Raw genomic sequence first — 19,591 nt, 5'->3', positions numbered from 1 at the left:
CCTGTCTACTAAGCTTTTTTAGCACTATCATGTCTACTTAGCTATTTTAGCACTACCATGTCTAAAAATATTTTAAACTTAGCATAATATTTCTACAGCTATAATTTAGCAATATCAGAAATATGAATATCTGAGCCTTTCAAAACTAAAAGTGAGAGAAAAAATTCCTTTCAATATTTGTTGTAACAATAAACGTGGGAGTTGTAACATAAAGGTTACTTAAGTCTAAGACCGTGCTTAAGTAGGACTTAAGTACAGTCTAAAACTTAACACCGTAACTAGAAGCGTGCTAAGATTTGGCAATCTTAGTGAAACTTAGGCGGCCAATAGAGGTGACTTAAGTACATGTATATCTTAACTTTCTTATACTTATATTTGGAATTATTTAATGTTGACTTTCGATGTTAAAACAGTCCTCTATTCATATTATGGAAAACAATTATCTATATTTGATGCCAATTTAAGAATTTAAGTTTTTCGTCATTGGGGGGGGGGGGGGGGGGATTAGTGGGACCTAGGTTATAGAAAAAAATTGAACACAGTAAAAAATCATGGATCATTCTGTTCACTTTGAAAATATGAGATGAAATAATTTTTTTAAAAAAGAAAAGAAAGATGATGATGACCAAAAGAGTGATAAAAAAAGTATCTGTAAAGTAGAATAATTGTAGAACACGATAAGCGCGTTTTAGTCAGTGCTCACTATAGTTCCAGAGAGGGGGGAGGGAGAGAGAGAGAGGGAGGGAGAGAGTTGATAAGTGGAGACATACGAAAAAAATCCCCCGAATTTTTTTTGCAGCCTTGGATAAATTGCAAATGAGTATATCATAAAACATATGCAGTCTTTGCTACTGACATGCAAGGCCTGATACATAAGGGGGGGTCAAAATGTTTTGAACCTTTTTAAAGTTTCAATTTCAAGTAAATAGAAGGTCGATTATCTTGTTATGTTTGCGAGAATAACAAAGCAAGTGAACATTTGTCAAAACAAAAGAGTAACAAAAAGTAAACTGAAATCATCTCAAGTGATCGATAAATAATAGTTGTACATTTACGATGAACCACGAATAGCTACGGTGTGACCATGCAGTATATTTGTTTTCAAATACACCGAATGATTTATAACAGAATCATCAGATCTAATCTAACATAACTAAATCCGATAGGTAAAGACGTCAATTTTGATATACATGTATATTTAATTTAAACCCTAACTGGTTCACTTTTAACAATATATCTACATAAAATGAAAAACCATAGGTTGACTCGTATGAAATATTTTTAACATAGGTATGACTTAGCTAAGACATAGCTAAGTTCGCTTTATGTTACAGTTTAACACATACTTAAGTAGTACTTACACAGGTCCTAAAATTGTGCCTAAAACGTACTTACAACCCTACTTAAGTCAAAAACTTAGCAAACTTTATGTTACGAGCCCCTGATCCCAATATGAACTTTTTTTTAAAAAGTTTTCATTAAACCAACTGTTCTTACATAATTCTCTTGTATATACATCATAGGTATAATCATCATTTTTATATTTACATGAAACCTGGTCCCAATATGAACAGTATTATAGTATTCATCACACTAGCTGTTCTAATATAACAAAGTAAGTATAACGATTCAGTATTTGTATAATATGAGGAATGTGGAATTAAGTAAAATGTAATAAAATTCTAAATAATGTACACAGAAATTACTTTTATTTACAAAAATAAAAACTAAAAAATAAACAAGTATAGACAAGTGAATAACTAGTTCTAATATATTTGATACACACATCAACAGAATTAAACAATATCACATATAATAGTATAATAGTACATGTACATGTAACAATGTATAGTGGAAGTATTGTAATTACATGTACCATATTTTATATGTATATCATAAAGCTCATACCTGTATTAAAAGTTGTTCTAAACAACTAGTACAACTACTTAAGAGTGAAATAAACCACAAGAAGGTTAACAATTTAATCTGTATCTTATCTACTGTATTGCATCTACACCCACTGTAAAATCTATACACACAAAACTGAAAAGAAGGAAAGACATAACATTAAGTTTTCCACTCCCGACAGTTGATCAAGTTTGAGACATCTAAGAGTATGAAGAGGGAAGTTCAGAGTAAGTAGGACATTAATGTCCTCCATAACTGGCTTTAGCATCCCATTGGGACAATGACACTAGTTCGCCGGACTGTGGGGGGTGGCTGGCTGGACCTGTCCCCCGGGGTACAATGGACGCTAGACTTTGTCCTCCACAGCTGACTGGCTGGACCCCCCTCCCTTTGGTACAGTGGACACCAGGACACCTTCCTCATCATCCTCCTCATCTCCCCGGGCAATCTACAGAAGTCAATATAGGAGGTCAATAACACTGTGTGAGTACTGTTCATTTAGCAAGAAATACTTCTTAAGTACAACCTAAGCATTTTCTCAAATGAAAAAAAAAAATAATTAAAAATTCAGACCTTAAAGGGACATGGACACAGTTTCAGCTAAAAATGTTCAAATTTATTTTCCATTTTTACAAATATTTAACTAAGGTCTTTCTAATCAGTTTTAGTTTTCCAGAACTCCAAACCTTTGTTATGTAAACAGAGTCTGTGTCACATTTTTGTTCACAAAGGTTAATATACAGTTACTAACATATGTTCATTCAAAGCAGATAATTTCAATAAAGAAGTTAATTCTTAATACTTCCTGGTATTAGACAGTCTCATTTTATGATATTTTCTATATGTAAACAAACACAAGGCACAAGCCTTGTTTACATTATGAAGAACTTAAAGTTCTGTATTTCATTTGTTAATCAATAGATTATGTTCAAATGTTTGTTGATCATTAGATAATATGCCTTAGTCAGGAATTGTAAAACGTTAACATTGATTTAAAAAATTCAGTTGAAACTGTGTTCATGCATATCTCTTTAAGAAAAACTTCAGTAGAATTAAAACATGATGCATTAGTAATCATCTAATTACTTTTTGTTTCATGCGTAATTTTTGTGCCTAAAAGAATATTTCAAACTGCATCTATACTTGTAATTAATTCAAAAACATGTGATTCAAATTATTTAACATTATTTAAAGGAGTTCAAGCATATTATAGAGGCAAGGCCAGTTATTTCTGAGGATATGACAGTATAGAAACACAGCAAATCAAACTGTCAAAGTCTGTAAGTCACAGTTAATCTCTAAAAGAACACATACAAGAAACTTACAATTTCTGAGCTGCACATCAGTCAAAAAGTTTCACACAATTTCACAATTTTTAGAACAACAACAATGGAGGGAGACAACTAACACGAACATTACATCACAGGACCCACAAAACTCAGTCTTACAAAGGCATGCTTGTTATCAGCATTTCCTTAAACTGATATAACAGCCAATACTTTTATTGCCTCAGTGAACAAGGCTTTGTTCATTACAACATTTTTTATTTTTTACATTGTAAATAAATCAAAACTCTAAGGTAGACTGAGATTCAATGTACATCTATCAGACAGAGGGTACATGTACATTCAATAGGCAGATTACTCCTGTCATCAGCACAGACTCTTTGGTAATTTTATTTTCAATACATATTCAAAACGGTCATTATTACATCATCTTGAGAATTATTGATGCACATGTATATGACATTTCTCATCAAGAATTTTGGATACAGGGAAAATTTATATAAGAGTATATTCGGTTTGCTAGCAATGCATGCGCTTGGCAAACAAATGGATTGTTGTAAAAAATTGTAATTATAAATAATATTCCTGTATACATGTGTATTTATATAATTCCTATTTGTATTAATTTAAATCATTTGTTTGTGTATTCTTTGATAAGTCCCATGCTTTATTACTCATGCTTTTCTACCGATATTTCAGATTCTAACACATATTTTGTGAACAACATTGAGAATTCATACCTCATCTTCTGGATGTATGGTCTATATATACACAAATTGTATCAACATTATAAATATATGATAAAAAGTTTCCAGTTATGTCAAAATAAAAATCTATTCTAAAATTCACTGAAGTAAATCTGCTGTATCAACATTTATTTGTGACACCTTCAGTTCTCTATGATTCTTCAGTTTGGATTCCATTCGCAATTACTCATTTTGCATCCAAAGAAATATATTTTAAAGGAAAATATATATATATGAAAATTAATCAATTCACAATGAGAGATATTTTCAAATATTTAAAGTCCCAAAACTCACAAATAAAAATTGGTGTACAGTATATGAAATTTGTGATTTAGCAATCACTTCAACTTACAGCAATCTACATTTGAAAAAAACAGCAAAACAATTATTAAAGAAGGTTAATTTTTTTAATCAATTTTTTTTTTCGAAGCACAACACAATGAACACATTGCATAAGCTACTTTACCAGACAATGCGTCGTTACCCTGCAGTGTACTGAGATATAGGTAACATTATTCTCCAAAGTGAGACTGACCTTCATTATGGTATCTGTGTCAGCCAGGGCCTGCTTGGCTAAGTATCGCTCCCTTTTGATTTTCAGTTCTAACGCTTCGGGTACATCAGGCACCAGGAAATCAATCAACTTACATATCCCAAATACTACATGCTGCAATATTGAATGAAGAATTGTTATTTCTAACTGCAATAACACTGAACATAATAGTGCTTCAAACATCTAACCTTTCAAAGTGACTTCATATATTTTCAGATTTTTCAGCTAATACTCATTGTAGACTTTGACTTTTATAAAACTGAATATATCTGTCCATAATGAAAATTTTAAATAACTGACAAAAATTAATGAAGTTATCTTGTATCAGAAATGAACAGTAGTTAATAATTGTTACAAAAGTTACCTCGAATAAGATAACAAAAGCTAATCTGACAGCGAGTAAATGCCAGTAAAACAGTGTGTAGTTTCCTTCATCATCCCGGAATTCTTTGTACCTGTATATTAAAGAATAAGTTCTCAGCTCTGACCTTGGTCATTGAGAAAATACTGAAACAATTTGTTTTTCAGACTCTATATGATAGAACCATAGATTTAATTTTTTAACCGGTTACTACACAGACCTGCACGTTTGGTTCATGGTGCCCGGGGGAGACACAGCAAGGGTAAAGTTAACATATCCCTCTAGGTTCCAGTTATACTGGTACTGGTAAAGGAGGCGTGGTAAAAACTCTGATGTAAACGCAATCAGGAAAGCCTGAAAATATATTTATTATATTTAAAAAATCAACATTTACAGTACACATCTAATACTTTATTGTTATCAAGGTGCTAACTCACATTGTCATACATGTCCAAGAACGAATTCTATGTCGATTACAAAGTCACAAGTGAAGTCAAAATTGATTCATTATTGGCATGAATATGAAAATAAATTATGATTAAGAATGTATTAGGGTTGTTATTGTTTAAGATTAGATTTGATGTTGGGTGCAATTCTTGAAAATGATTTAAAAATGATGATTCGATATCGATACGATATCGATGATATCGACAGTAAGGTAAACTAATTAAACACAGAAGTGTTGTAAAGCTATTTTTTTGTATTTAGGGTGAAGGTTGGTAAAGTTATATGCTTTTAACAATCATGATTCGATATTGGTACGATATCGTCGATATCGATGATATCGATGGCAGGTAAAATCTTTGTAAAAGTAAAGTAATTAAATATAAACACATTCAAAGTAACAGGGAAGGTATTTACCATGGGCTGAGCAAACATGATTAATTTTATCGTATATCGATAAAAATTTATAAAGTTTAAAGTAACATTTGTTAGAAACACAATATTAAGGATTGAAACCACAATTCATGGAACAACCAATTCGATATCGGCACGATCGAAAATCATTTAAATCAAATTGTCCTAAAAAGGAAGTATTGCAAAAATATCATGATATTATAAAAGAAAACTATAAAAAAGTAATGTGTATATCGTAACTACATCGTGTCTTGGACATAACTCCACATTGTCAGGAAGGACTTGAACACTACCATCCTTTGCAATAAATATGTAAAACTTTTCCTGTCTTTCTTTTCCTTTTTTATGTTCAGGATAAATTAAGTAAACTTTATAAACTATATATAAAATGGTATTGAAAATGAATACATTGCTTATAACAGCCAACTGTGCAAGCGCATCCAAGATTGTAAACCAGACTCCAATATCCTGAGCCCTCTCTGCTACGGGACGGCGAGTCTCACAGACAAACTTGTGGGCGTCCAGTCGAATCTCCACCCAGTTGTTCAACAGAGCAAACAGAGGAGCCAGGGGGAACGCCGCCACAAATATTGTGATAAATCCAAACTGTAGCACTGAAAGAGGTCAAACTTCACTGAAAACTCTGACAATGCTCAGGGCACTTAGTCATCTGAACAAAATATAGATACATGTATTGTAATGTATACACAATATCAGTAGATCCATCCTCCAATCTTACCCATCTCTAAGTATTCCTCAAACAGCCCCTCGTTCTCGATCAGCTGATAGTCCTCCTCCCAGCGGCTATTGACGGCGCTCTTATCCAGACTCGTCTTACACCGGTGCCAGAAGGCTTTCATCTTTCTGTTGATAGATGAGGACTCTTATTATTGTTACAAAATAATCATCAGCAAAATTATCTGTACTATCAAATAGAATATAACTTGCTTTACCATCTACTGATATTACTTTTTATTCGTGACGACTTTATTTTCGTGTAATTACATGAGACAGTGTACTCACTAAAATAACATTCTCAGGTATTCAAGTACATGTATTCCTAAACATAGCATTATATACAGAAGTAAGTACAATTCATGAAAATACTATCTTGTTTATACAGAGTTAATGTTCATCTCGCGAAAAAAGTTGTCACAAAAATTTAGTGATGTACAGTATAGCAAACATAGCTGAAGCAGCAACCAGCAGGGTTATAAAGAATGATATCCAGAGAAAATTAAGATAGAATACTTTTACAATCTGGTTTACAATGCATACTTGGTAAGTCAATGGTGATAATTAATTTCTCAATGATTTAAACAATAATTTTGAAAGGCTATTGGCTTGCAGCTCTGAGCAATATATCTTGTGAGATTTTTCACTTACGGTATAATGATTTCCTGTGCATTGTTAATCATCTGTTTGCCGATCATGATGACTGCAAGTTGCTGTGTCAACTCTATCAGGCAGCCTCCATTATTACACTGCAATATCAAAATATACTCTTTAATTGATGTAGTAAACCAAACTTGAATCCTGTAATATGCAATTCTACTGGATATTTCTGCTGCAAGGTGTGTGAATTATGTATTTATAAAGGAAAATATTTCAAATCGGACTCTAAATGCATTCTTTAACTCACACCACATGTATAGTGAAATTAAGGTAGATTTACATATTCAATTTAATTAACTACAGATAGACCTACCTCTTCATTCCGTAAACCTAACAGCTTTGTATAGTGACCAGGATAACCATTAAACCTGTAGACAAAAAAAATTGACCGTGTACTAGGTTTCTGAAAACCAATCAATTTGGATGTTGATTTCAAATTTTCAATACCAAATAAACTCTAACTCTTACTTTCCCTTGAAAAATGCTACATAAATAATTGAGGAGTAGAAATTGACAAATTGGAAAATGAACACTTTAAAGGTCAGCTGATCTTCAAATTCAGTCTGAGTTCGATGCATCTCTAAAAAAGAAAGAAATTGACATATTATATATTTACAATTCTTATAAGAGACTTCCCTTTTAATATACCATTTTTTCATCAATTTTAAAATAAATGTATCAACAAAAAAGAAATACTTAAGGCCATGCAAAGTTAATTCCTTGGTTCTCAGGCCTTTTTTCAAGAAATATGATGAGGGAGGGAGGCATTTTTTTTTCTTTTTTATTGCCCCTAAAACATGATGAGGCAGCTTTTTACATTGTACAAAACCCCCAAAAATGATGAGGGAGGTGATTTATTTTTTTATTTTATTGATTTAGCAATAAAAAGGGTCAATGAGGCACCCTTGGAAGAGATGAGGGAGGGCCTGAGAACCAAGAAATTAATTTTTTTTGGCCTAATTGCACTTTCTTTTTAATTCTTAGAAGTCTTTCATATCACCATATAATTATTTCTGATCAAAAATTTATAGATGACTGACTTTAAAGCATCAGTTCTGAAAAGTTTTATGCTCCAAACAAATGAGGAAATTTAAGCAAACGAGTACTCACCCCACTGTGTAAGTTTTAATGCTAATTTTTCGTAAACTTTTCCAAGGGCCATAATCAAAATCAAGTTGACTACAGCTGAACTGGTACTGGCAATAAGGTTGGCCTGGCCTCGTAGTGTTTTATTTTGGAACAAAGGTATACTAACTAAAATTCTGTACATTATCACGGCAACAATGAAGATCAGGACCAGCGACATCTACAAAGAGGAAAAAAATTCAAGTAAATTACAAATACAAAATGTAAGTCATTGATACATTCAACAATAATCTATCCCAATCCACAATAACAAAAATAAAATCATGTACCATAATTTATTTCAATGATGTATTAATTTGCAAGTTACATTCAGTTAAAAGCATTGGTATCCCAACAAATTTAAACAAGCTTTTCAGACTTAACTCCATGCCAAGATTTTGCATAATTATATTTTTAATTAAGAAAATTGATTGAATTTACATATTATGGGAAGTAGAAAAGCAAACCAGCGTTATACCATCAAAATGATGACTCCAAATCCTGACAGAATTCTGGGGATTCTATCCCTGGGAGGAAAATGAGGCTCTTTGACCCCCGTTATGGGGTTCTTCTCGTATGTTGGAGCCTTTGCAGCATACTCTGGTCTGGGCCTCTCCTGCAAAAATCATCCACAAAGTGACAATGGTTGATTAAATAAATTACATGAAAGGATATACTGTAAACGTATTACATTTAGCGGTGTATTCTATTTAGCGATTTTGGCGGAATGAAAATTAGCTTAAATGTTGATATTTTTATAACTAGCACATTAAGAGGGCGCCAAATTATCAACGCTAACTTGCTGAAAATTGTTCCGCCATTTCAGAAAGCATAAATTGGTTGAATAAATGAATTATTCTTATGAAACCTTAGGTGACCAATACTTAAATATAAATTTATTCAAGATATACATATATGCACTAAGATATATGACAGCTGATGTTTTCCAGAAAAATATGATCAACAGTTTCTGATGAACATGCATTTGATATGCATCATGTATATAATCATGTATTCTCTGTGAACAATTATAATCAATACCTACATGTACAGTGTCAGTTGTAAAATACTAGTAGTTTAAAATCACATATTGTTTAACATGTATTCAATTTTAACAAAAGACTCGATAACTTTGAAAAAGAAAACTGTAACCTCTTCATCCTCAAAGTCCAGGACATCCCAATGGTGAGCTAAGCTGGCATTCTTTCTTTTCCAGTACTCCAGAAAAGTTACAGCTGAATAACATATGACAATTTAAAAATGTTAAAAACACAGCATTCAGATACATGTTAGGACTGAGTACTGGGTAGTGTAAATTGTTATCAAAGTGCTTGTTGAACACTACAAATCATAGTACAGTGAAATCTTGGATATAAACACTTGCAAGAAAGTGCTATAACAGTAAATTCAAGAAGATTTACAAAGAGAAGAGAAGATGACCTACCCCAAAATGACACAAACACAGCGTAAGCCACGGTAGCTGGGTGATCAAACAGGTAGGCTATTTTGACGTAAGTACAGACATCTGAGAGGTACCAGTAGGCACAGCCTATCTTCTCATCACACAGTGGACACATCTTGTAATCCTTACCACTCGAACACACATCATTACTGAAAAAAGACACAGCAGAAGTAGGAATGCTTTTAGTTTAGCTTTCTTATTCCTTCAAAGGCTTTAATCTATTGTGTTCCACAACAAAGATCAGGAAACAATTTCTTACACATACATTTTTTTTTAATTAAAAAAACAGGCTATAATGATAAATGATCATGTTTACAAGGAAAAACTGTATCATGAGTATCAAAATTCAGTCAATATAATTTTACGTTTTATACTCACACTGGGACATTATGGAACACAGAAATAACTCCGTACACAAACACAATAATTCCAACGACAGCAGCCGGTAACAGCCAGGCAGTGTAAAATCCTGGGAAAAATAAGCATAATAAATTTCAGTCATTCATATATTGTATGATTTGAAATATTGCTTAGTATGATGGAGACTTTTAGTCCCTTTCACAGTCAATAGTTTAAAATGATTTCCAATTCGAAATACTAAGTATTGTCTGCACGCGGTGTTCTAATGGGTTAATGTAACATATAAGATCTAATACATGAAGATTATTTTAAAAATGGCTCTTTCTCCAGATTATAAAACAAAAATCTTCCTACATATGACATTATGTAAAAGTTCTCACCTAGCCAAGCAAAGTATATGCCAATTTTCTCCCCAAAGTACTCTCTGATGTGGTCCAATGGCTGGTACTTGTACCACTTTCCCCACCGCGCCCAGTACTCATACAAGACCTGCCGGTGGTTCATATCCTCCGGACTGATGCCATGATCCGGTTTCTCATATGGACCCTGCAGAAAAAATTCATATACATCACAACCTAGATATATTATGTCTGAAATACTTCAATGAACAAATTTTGATCAGGAAAGACCTGAAACAATATGCTATCATGCTTGAAGGGCATTAATTATATAAAATCTTTATATCCTGTACTTAATTGCGAGAAATTATTGATATTCTAAATATATCATAGTTATTATAATAAAGTTCGCATCTCACTAAATTTCTTGACTTGAATTTTGACACAATGTACTTTAATTGTTCTCCTGATGAACTAGATTCAGATTTATTACACAGTAATTCAAAATAAATAGCTAAAATTAATAAGGCTCAAGGGAGATAAAAAAAACAAAACAGTCACATACATCATGTAAGGGGAATGCTGCTTTGAAAACGTCCTCTTCTAGGAGCCTTTCTATCCCTATTTCAGCCCTCTTCTTCTTCCCGTATGCAGTGGTAGACAGAATCTCCCACACCACTCGATGTCTCTGAATGTTTGTGAAGTATGTATCCTTATTATCACTTCCCAGAAATCTGCAGAAAAAGTTGTTTTACTGTTAAGAATTATTTACCATATTTGTGTAAAGAAAAAGAATTAATTTTAACCAAGTTGTATCACAAATTATATGTTTAAAAGAAAGGTTGTCTAACTTAAGGGCTGACACACACTATACATGTATAGTTGTTTCCCCTCCCTCCTCACTGCCTATGAATACATTTACAAATTTTTACACATTAATACCTGTCCAGTTTGGACATTTTGAACTGGCATGTGTAGAAGTCCATGGGCTGATTAGGTACATCATCTGACATAAGGTTTGGTATGTGTAGAGCTCGGAGTACATTCTCTGACCAGTTGTCTGCAGGATTGGGATGTGCCTATAGAAACAGGTAACAATAAAATATAAAACATAGAAATATACTACACAGATGCCAAAGATATCTGCTAACCAAGAATTTTTAAAAAAAATTTAGTCTCTAATGCACAATATTCATATCAAAGATTCATATCAAATATGGCAATGAATTATACATGTAAAGAGGCTATTAATTAACAAGCAATAAATTTATTCATGTTCTCTGTGGAAGAGACTCTGCTCTTGTTTCAGTATAAAGTACAGTGGTGCTTTTGGTTTTTTTTTTTCCCTCATCTGAGAAAGCATCTGAAAATTCAATACCATACAGAAAGAGAAGGGCTAAAATATCTTGAAGCCATTACTCTTGGAGCCTAAATGAGTTTTTCCATGAAAACACATCCAGTATATCCCCTGTGTTTACGTTGATTACGGAACTGAATTCTTTTTGAGAAAAAAAAAAACTTGTGATAAATCAAAATCTTTATGTCAAACAATATAGCCATAAATCAGATGAAAAAGCAAATCTTAACATTCTGCAGTGACTATGGGGAAAAGAAAGGCTATATGACAATGTTGAACAAAACCGATTTATATTTGTCTTCCAATATTTCTCCTAATGACAGGATAGAAAATAGATTTCTCTGGCATGCAATATGAGCATTTCCACTGAACGTCTGACATTCAATAAGTAGCTTGTCTGTAAAGATGCATTGCTTTATTTGTTAATTTACTCTGGTGACAATGTTGACTATTAGAAACATTGAAAAATCCATTGCAGAATATAGCTTACTACCAGTAATTCTGCCTCACCAATTTTATCTGACATTTAAAAAAAAAAACTAGATTTAAAAGGATAGAAAGAAATGAATAATTCAATAATGAATAATTCTGTTAAAATTAATTTCATCACTCCTAGTAAGTGATGCAAAGTAATAAACACTGAATACAAGATTTAAATCAAACAACGTAAATTATGGGCCATCAATTCTGCAATAAATTGGAAATGATAGAGCCTGACTAGAAGTTAAGTCCATCCATCGACTCTATAACATATCATTAAGTGACATCTAAAAGCATTTGTGAGCGATCTAGCCCACGTTCTTTAACACTTTCTTCTGAGTGGGCTAACTTTACATTAGTTTTGTCTGATATTTTCACTCTATCACAGTCTGAAACCTATAATTGTTTTTTTAGTTTCAAACAATCAGATCTTGCCAAACACATTTATCATGTCTTCTGGATATAGTAATGCAAATATGTACATTGTCAAAGATGTTACATGTATAATGTTTATAAGTTAATTTTTTCTTATATTGCACATGGTACATTCTAAGTTTCATCCTGTTAGAAAGTTTTATTGGTAACTTTTGAAACTTGTATATAAATTTAAACAATTCAATTGTGACCTTGATCATGGAGGCTGAAGATGCTCAAAGTCACCCATTTTCTCCAAAATAAGAGAGACGTAAAACAATTGAACATACAGTCAGTAAATCAAAATGCAAAAACACTGAAATTTCATAAATCCTACATGTATTTTGCAACACCTGAACTCTCAAAGGAACCTTTTCTACAGGAAATGAAAGCACTGCATCTCTACTTTATATTGATGTTTGAAATTAGACATTGGGACTTGGTTAATTTTTATATGGACAGGACCATTTAATGGATAAAGTGAACCTTGTTCTTTAATTTGTAACCATCATGCAGCCAGAAAAACAAAACATTGGTATTGGTGCCTCCATTATGAAGGCAGAACAAATTGAACTGGTACCTCCATCTTCAAGTCAGAGCAACAATTTAACTGCATGGTACCTCCATCATGAAAACAAAACAACAAACCAGTTGGCAGTGGTACCTTCATCATGGAAGCAGAACAATGAACCAATTGGTAACTCCATCACAAAAACAGAACAACAAACTAATTGGTATTGGTACCTCCAATATGAAGACAAAACAATGAACCAATTGGTACCTCAATTGCAAAAAACAGACACCAATTGGTATAGGTAAAGGGATGGTATCGCTAAAAATTTTGTATTGCAATATACATATGTACATGTATCATGATTTTTTCCCAAAATATCACAATAATATCGTGATATTTTTACAAGCAATTTTATTTACAATGATTTTAAATGAATAGTCATTATTTTTCTTTAAAATATGCTAGAAAAACAAAATTTCATCTTTTCAAATTTTTTATGTAAATAAGATTAATCATATTTGGATGGTAGAATGTCATTCTGTTCACCTTTTACAACATTTTTTAGACTTTCTGTAATTCTAATTTGAAAAATTGAACAAATAAATAAACAATTTCTGGACTTCATAAAATGTACCTAAATACCGGTATTTAGGTGTACCTAAATACCAGTATTTAGGTCTCCGTATCGCAATACGTATCACACAACAAAAAATCACGATATACCAGTATACCGATAAAATCGCACATCCCTATATTGGTACCTCCAAATTGAAGGCAGAAAAACAAACAAATTTGACAAATTCAAATAGGCAGAACAAACTAACTTGGTTCCACCATCATGAAAGCACTGAACAACAAACCAATGATATTGGTACCTCCAAACTGAAGGCAGGACAACAAACCAATATGTTACCTCTATCATGTAAGATCTGACAAATAAACCAAATAAAATAAATGAACAAATCTGAACAAAATACAATTAAACAGTTGTCTCTGTAATATAATAACAAGAGGCCCATGGGCCACATCGCTCACCTGAGCACTGTGGCTAGGAAAAAGTAAAAATTGGTTTATTATTCAAAAGTTTAAATCTAAAAGTAGTCCCATGACCAGTCATGGCATTGCTATTCTTAAGAAGACATTTTTAAAAATGTTCCTATATATTTCTATGCAAAAATTTGGTTGGCCATTTTGGCCACGCCCTACCCCTGGGGGTCATGATTTGAACAAACATGAATCTACACTACCTGAGGATGCTTCCATATTAATATGATCAATTTTAGCTTTGCTTTTCTTTAGAAGAAGATTTTTAAAGAATTTTCCTATATAGTTCTATGTAAAACTTTGGTTGGTCATTTTGGTACCTCCATCATGAAAACAAAAACAAACCAGGGCATCATGATTTCAACAATCTTGAATCTACACTAAAACAGAGGAACAAACTTCCATGTAAGGTTTGGCTTTCCTGGCACAGTGGTTCTTGAGAAGAAGATTTTTAAAGAATTTTCCTATAAATTTTGTATTGTAAAACTTTGGTCATGCCATTGTGGCCCCGCACAATAATATCGGGGGTCATTTTTACATGATTTTAACAAACTAAATGAATCTATTTTTCACTACCAAAATTTCTTCCATTTTTATGTATAAGTTTCATCTTTTCTGGCACAGCTGTTCTTGAGAAGAAAATTTTTAAAACATACCACCAAATTTTTATTAATTCCCAATTATCTCCCCTTGAATGAGAGCGTGGCCCTTCATTTGAACAAACTAGAATTCCCTACACCCAAGGATGCTTTGTGGCAAGTTTGGTTGAAATTGGCCCAGTGGTTCTTGAGAAGAAGTCGAAAATGTGAAAAGTTTACAGACAGACAGACAGACAGACGGACTACAGACAAAATGTGATCAGAAAAGCTCACGTGAGCCTTCGGCTCAGGTGAGCTAAAAAGCTGTCAAATATCAAATGCAAATATTTTCCCTGGTACTGTTTCATAGCCCCATTCACATGCATATATTTACTTACAGGTGTAAGTATTACATGCCTGCAAATTTTACTTTGGGTGTACCTATGAGATGCATTCACAAGCAAGTCTATTAAATGAACCAGGCTTAATTACCATTAATGGTAAATGCATCGATCCTAGAAGATTTCAAAAATATATATCTTCTTAGGCCTAAAGTTGCCGAGTTCTAAGCAATGTTATATCATACCTAAATATCTGCCAAATATGGTTTTATTTCTAGGAAGAATGAAAAAAATCATTTTGTATCATAACATATTAATAATTATTTGACAATCTTAAAACAAAGATAACAGGGAGGGGGAGGAAACAGAAAAATGACATCGTTGGAAGAGAAAGTAGAAGTCTTAGAGTTGGTTTACTGTATTTGGGTGATATATATACGTGGTATACTTATGCATGCAGTCATTCCACAGAAGTAAGATATAACCAGAGATATGTATTCAAATCAATCAGAATTCAGTATTTCTTGGCTCATTAACCCAAGTTTCTGTACAATCTGACGTAATAGTCTTATTTGATATGCATGGTACATTTCAGATCAATATAAGTGTATGAGGGATCGAAGTATCTATTTAATATTGTACAGAGACAGATATTGTATGCTTAAGCATAAAATAAAATTTTTCCAATGCAAAGGAACAAAACAAATAAAAATAACAACAAACCTTACTGGGTATCAATTCCTAAAATCATATTAAACCAAAGAGAAAAAAAAAATCATATTATTCAAGAAATCAAAGTTCTTTAATTTTTGAAAACAGAAAAATAAAACAATTAATAGATAGAAGCACATGAAATATATAATAAAATGTTTCTGTTTTTTTAAACTTAAGATTATTGCTGGTATTTAACAAGAATACTTCTAGACTTATGCTACTTTTTCTTCTATACTAGTATCATTTCTTTCAGAAACTAAAAGAAGACTTTTTCTATGTTATTTGTATGTGTAAACAAGTTTATCTTTGACGTTGAAACATGAATTAATAATAAGCTGTTCCTGTGCTGGAGAATTAAATTGATTTTCAGAGTTGTTAAATCAATTACTAGCTCTGAGAAACCACGTAACTCCTCTACAAGTAACCATATAGCTAAAAATATTTTAATGTAGATGTAACATAAGCATATAATCAAATATGAAACAAAGGTATACATGTATAATCAAAGAGTATCTAAGAATACAAAGCAGTCACTTCAACATTTTTTTTTTATCAGTGAGGCAAAGTTCAATAAAAAGGTTCCAAATTCTTTTCAATCATATGAAACTAGTGTTAACCTGCAAAGCAAGTTAGTCCTAGGAAAAATAATACAATGCTTTGACCTCGATCACTAATAAAACTTTAAACTGATGTAATGTGTATATTCAAATCAAACATCCCTATAGAGATGCCAAAAGGTCAAAGGTCAAGGTCATGTAAGCAAATTCTTTTGTGATATATTGATTTTGAGGTCAAAAGGTCAAAGGTCAAGGTCATAAGTTTGTGCCCCGCCCCGTTTGTTTTATTAGTATTTATAGTTTTACATGTCGCTATTTTTAGCGCAGGGGCATGAAGGAGAGCTATTGCGTATAAAACAGGTTCTCGGCGGACTTTATGTTCAAGTTTAATACAGTTAGTTAAGTATAACAATGAGTCATATCTTTCTATAACTCTTAAACATGCATATGTTAGAAGATTTGCTACAAAATAAAAATGAAACAGGATTTGCCATATGATTTTCATTTTATATGATGTTGATACCAGTAATCATTATGTTCCCAGAAAAATATATATACATTTGTATGTTTAAAAAAAAAAATGCAGATAATTTTTTATATCTTGCCAAGAAAAATTAGGGGGAAAAATTCCACTTGACAAAATTATAATTTAGGACTGATAAATACATGTAGATTTTATTCTCAATAAGAGTTATCTCTCTTTTTAGAGTATCAATAAACCTTAACTCCTTGCCTTGCCAGTTTTACTGTTGAACCTACCTGTAATGGTGCTCTAAAACACAGATCTTCTGCATAAAAGCACAGGACATCCCAGGGTGCATGGATCTTTATAAAATAGGTGATTTTCTTCTGACTCTGAGTACGTTCCTATTCATGATAAAAGTGGCATGAATTAATTAATGCAATATTAAAGGTACATGAATATATATTTCTTTGGAGAAGAGGATAAGACCAATCAATGTTCCGAACATATAAACACAATTACATGTATTAGTGCAATGAAACATATGGATAATAACGAACAGTATTCAAGATCATAAGTCCATAAAACAATATAAAGTAGGAGCAGAGCAAACATGGACCTCCAAAACATCAGATCATTCAATGTGTATACAATGTACTTGTATGTACTTTTTACACTCAGGATATCAAATTCATGAGATTATAAGATTATATACAAGTTAGGTTAGGTATGTTCATAAAATATAGTTCTTATCTCTTGGTTTGCTTTATATGCTTCACAAAAATATGAATTTGGATTTATGCAAATTTATATGTGAGAACTTCCATGGACTGTGTTTGGATATGATTTTTAATCAATGGATTGTGCACCATTTACTGGATAAAAATCATCTATATAACTAGCATTCCAACCAAAATCATTGAGAATTTTTTTTTTCAGTCATGTTGAACATAGCTATCACATGTTTAAAACTGTTTTCATTTAATGAACTCACTCTTGATGCCATATATGACAACTGTCCATATGAAAAAAAAAAATCATATACGACTAAATCCATAGCACAGTTTAATTAAAGGCGTAAAGATGTGATAAAAATAAAAATTCATCTGATATCTGTTTAACTTAATAACTTATTTGTAATAATAAAGTAAAATGTCTTCAATATTGTTTCTTTTTATAAAGGAATCTACACATTATGCATGCCTAATTATAGAATCTTTTATACATGTAATACATCCTGTACATGTATATATTTCAGGAATTGAATTACTCGAGTTTGGAGAATAAAACTCATCATAGATTTAGACGCTATTATATTTTTGTAACAGAATTACATGATATAAATCATTCTAATAACTGATAATTTATTCAAAGTACATGTACATGGTTTACAGAGAATTGAATTTTCTAAAACTACTCACTTTTACATATATCTCCTCCTGTTTTTAAACATACATAGTAAAAAAAATTCAGAACTATTTAATGAATAACAATTAACTAACTTTCTTGGTCCCAATATGTAATTCTTAAAATTGTGAAGTTTATAATAAATTATGGCGATCTAAATCATAAGAAAAATATGAAATTTATGAATATTCCTTACAGTACATACGTACAGCTAACAGTATACCGGTACATCCATTGAATGTATACATGCACAAGGTACATATTGTTTTGCAGGCATAGGTGCAGTTCCCGCTATGCTCAAAATATCAAATTATTCAAAAATTTAACATGTTGATAATTAAAATATACACCAAAAACACCTTTACTAACTGGTTATCTCTTATAGGTATTCCTCATAAAAATATGCATTAGATTTATTCATTTAGGTACATGCATGTACACATACCAGGGGGTATATAATCTAAAATAGGTGAATCATTTCTAAACATATTTATATTACCTGTAAGTTTATTTGATGTATGTGTATAAATCAGACCTATATTATAAAAAGACTACAAGATAGACCCTATAAATAGTCACATCATTTTTTTATAGAGCTACAGTAAACTTAACTCACAGTATATGATCATGAAGAATGAAACTGAGACATATTAACTAAGACTGTATTGCATAGTTGTTATAGTCAACTAAATGGCATAAACAAATCATGTATATATTATCTTGAAAGTTATTCAAAGTACAGCTAGTTTATGTGGTTTAAACAGAGAATTGAGTTTCTAAAACTACTCACTTCTACCTCTTCCTGTAGTTAAATGTATATATAGTAACAAATTTTAGATACAGTTAACAAATATATATGCCTTTGTACCATTAATTGATCATTATATTTTTCTAATGAATAAAACTGAAGTACACAGTCTAGTTAAACATCAATACGATAATTATAACAGGCATTTATTACAAAAAATGAAAAACAATTTTTCAAGTATTTCTCTATTGGAAACACAGGCATAATCCATCCAAACTTTCAAATCACAAGCACTTGTTTCGGAAATCATTTTATTAACCCATTAATTAGTATAATAATAATTTAACACTAACATTATTATACTATGGGTTAAAAAATTCTTTCTGAGACAGTGACTGTGATTGGAATGTATAAATGCATTATTTATCCATTTTTCCTACAATGACTTTAAGTCAAGGTCATGACACCCCCTCAGGTCATAAGCCACCTTTGTGTGAAGTGGAAACTCCCAATATCCAAACATTATTCTCCATAAGAAAGATACCCAATCTCCAATATGGAGCAGACACGAATTATGAACTT

The 19,591-nt window shown here is 31.8% G+C and overlaps 1 protein-coding gene across 7 annotated transcripts in view; it reads right to left on the bottom strand.

Moving 5' to 3' along the window:
* Positions 1 to 19,591, bottom strand: part of LOC134229321 (anoctamin-7-like) — a 35,410-nt gene continuing 15,819 nt past the window's right edge. For 4 of the 7 annotated variants that reach the window (XM_062711061.1, XM_062711060.1, XM_062711056.1 and 1 more), the window contains 20 exons: positions 17,151 to 17,258; positions 15,844 to 15,861; positions 11,335 to 11,471; positions 10,958 to 11,126; positions 10,435 to 10,600; positions 10,073 to 10,163; positions 9,677 to 9,843; positions 9,385 to 9,467; positions 8,711 to 8,848; positions 8,218 to 8,413; positions 7,576 to 7,687; positions 7,421 to 7,475; positions 7,099 to 7,196; positions 6,452 to 6,576; positions 6,121 to 6,326; positions 5,075 to 5,208; positions 4,858 to 4,948; positions 4,476 to 4,607; positions 3,935 to 3,955; positions 1 to 2,356 (listed from right to left, as the gene is read on the bottom strand). In XM_062711061.1, the coding sequence (XP_062567045.1) occupies positions 2,255 to 2,356; positions 3,935 to 3,955; positions 4,476 to 4,607; positions 4,858 to 4,948; positions 5,075 to 5,208; positions 6,121 to 6,326; positions 6,452 to 6,576; positions 7,099 to 7,196; positions 7,421 to 7,475; positions 7,576 to 7,687; positions 8,218 to 8,413; positions 8,711 to 8,848; positions 9,385 to 9,467; positions 9,677 to 9,843; positions 10,073 to 10,163; positions 10,435 to 10,600; positions 10,958 to 11,126; positions 11,335 to 11,471; positions 15,844 to 15,861; positions 17,151 to 17,258 (2,349 nt within the window). In that variant the 3' untranslated portion in view covers positions 1 to 2,254. The remainder of the gene's footprint in view (positions 2,357 to 3,934; positions 3,956 to 4,475; positions 4,608 to 4,857; positions 4,949 to 5,074; positions 5,209 to 6,120; positions 6,327 to 6,451; positions 6,577 to 7,098; positions 7,197 to 7,420; positions 7,476 to 7,575; positions 7,688 to 8,217; positions 8,414 to 8,710; positions 8,849 to 9,384; positions 9,468 to 9,676; positions 9,844 to 10,072; positions 10,164 to 10,434; positions 10,601 to 10,957; positions 11,127 to 11,334; positions 11,472 to 15,843; positions 15,862 to 17,150; positions 17,259 to 19,591) is intronic. The other 3 variants (XM_062711057.1, XM_062711058.1, XM_062711059.1) reach the window with 3 other exon arrangements.

This window comes from Saccostrea cucullata, unplaced genomic scaffold (genome assembly GCF_032062105.1).
Source record: "Saccostrea cucullata isolate Sc308-1 unplaced genomic scaffold, CSIRO_AGI_Scuc_v1 ctg35, whole genome shotgun sequence".
In the NCBI taxonomy this organism is placed as follows: Eukaryota; Metazoa; Mollusca; class Bivalvia; order Ostreida; family Ostreidae; genus Saccostrea; species Saccostrea cuccullata.
Note: the sequence above shows the minus strand (reverse complement) of the source record. Positions and strands in the feature narration are given on the sequence as shown.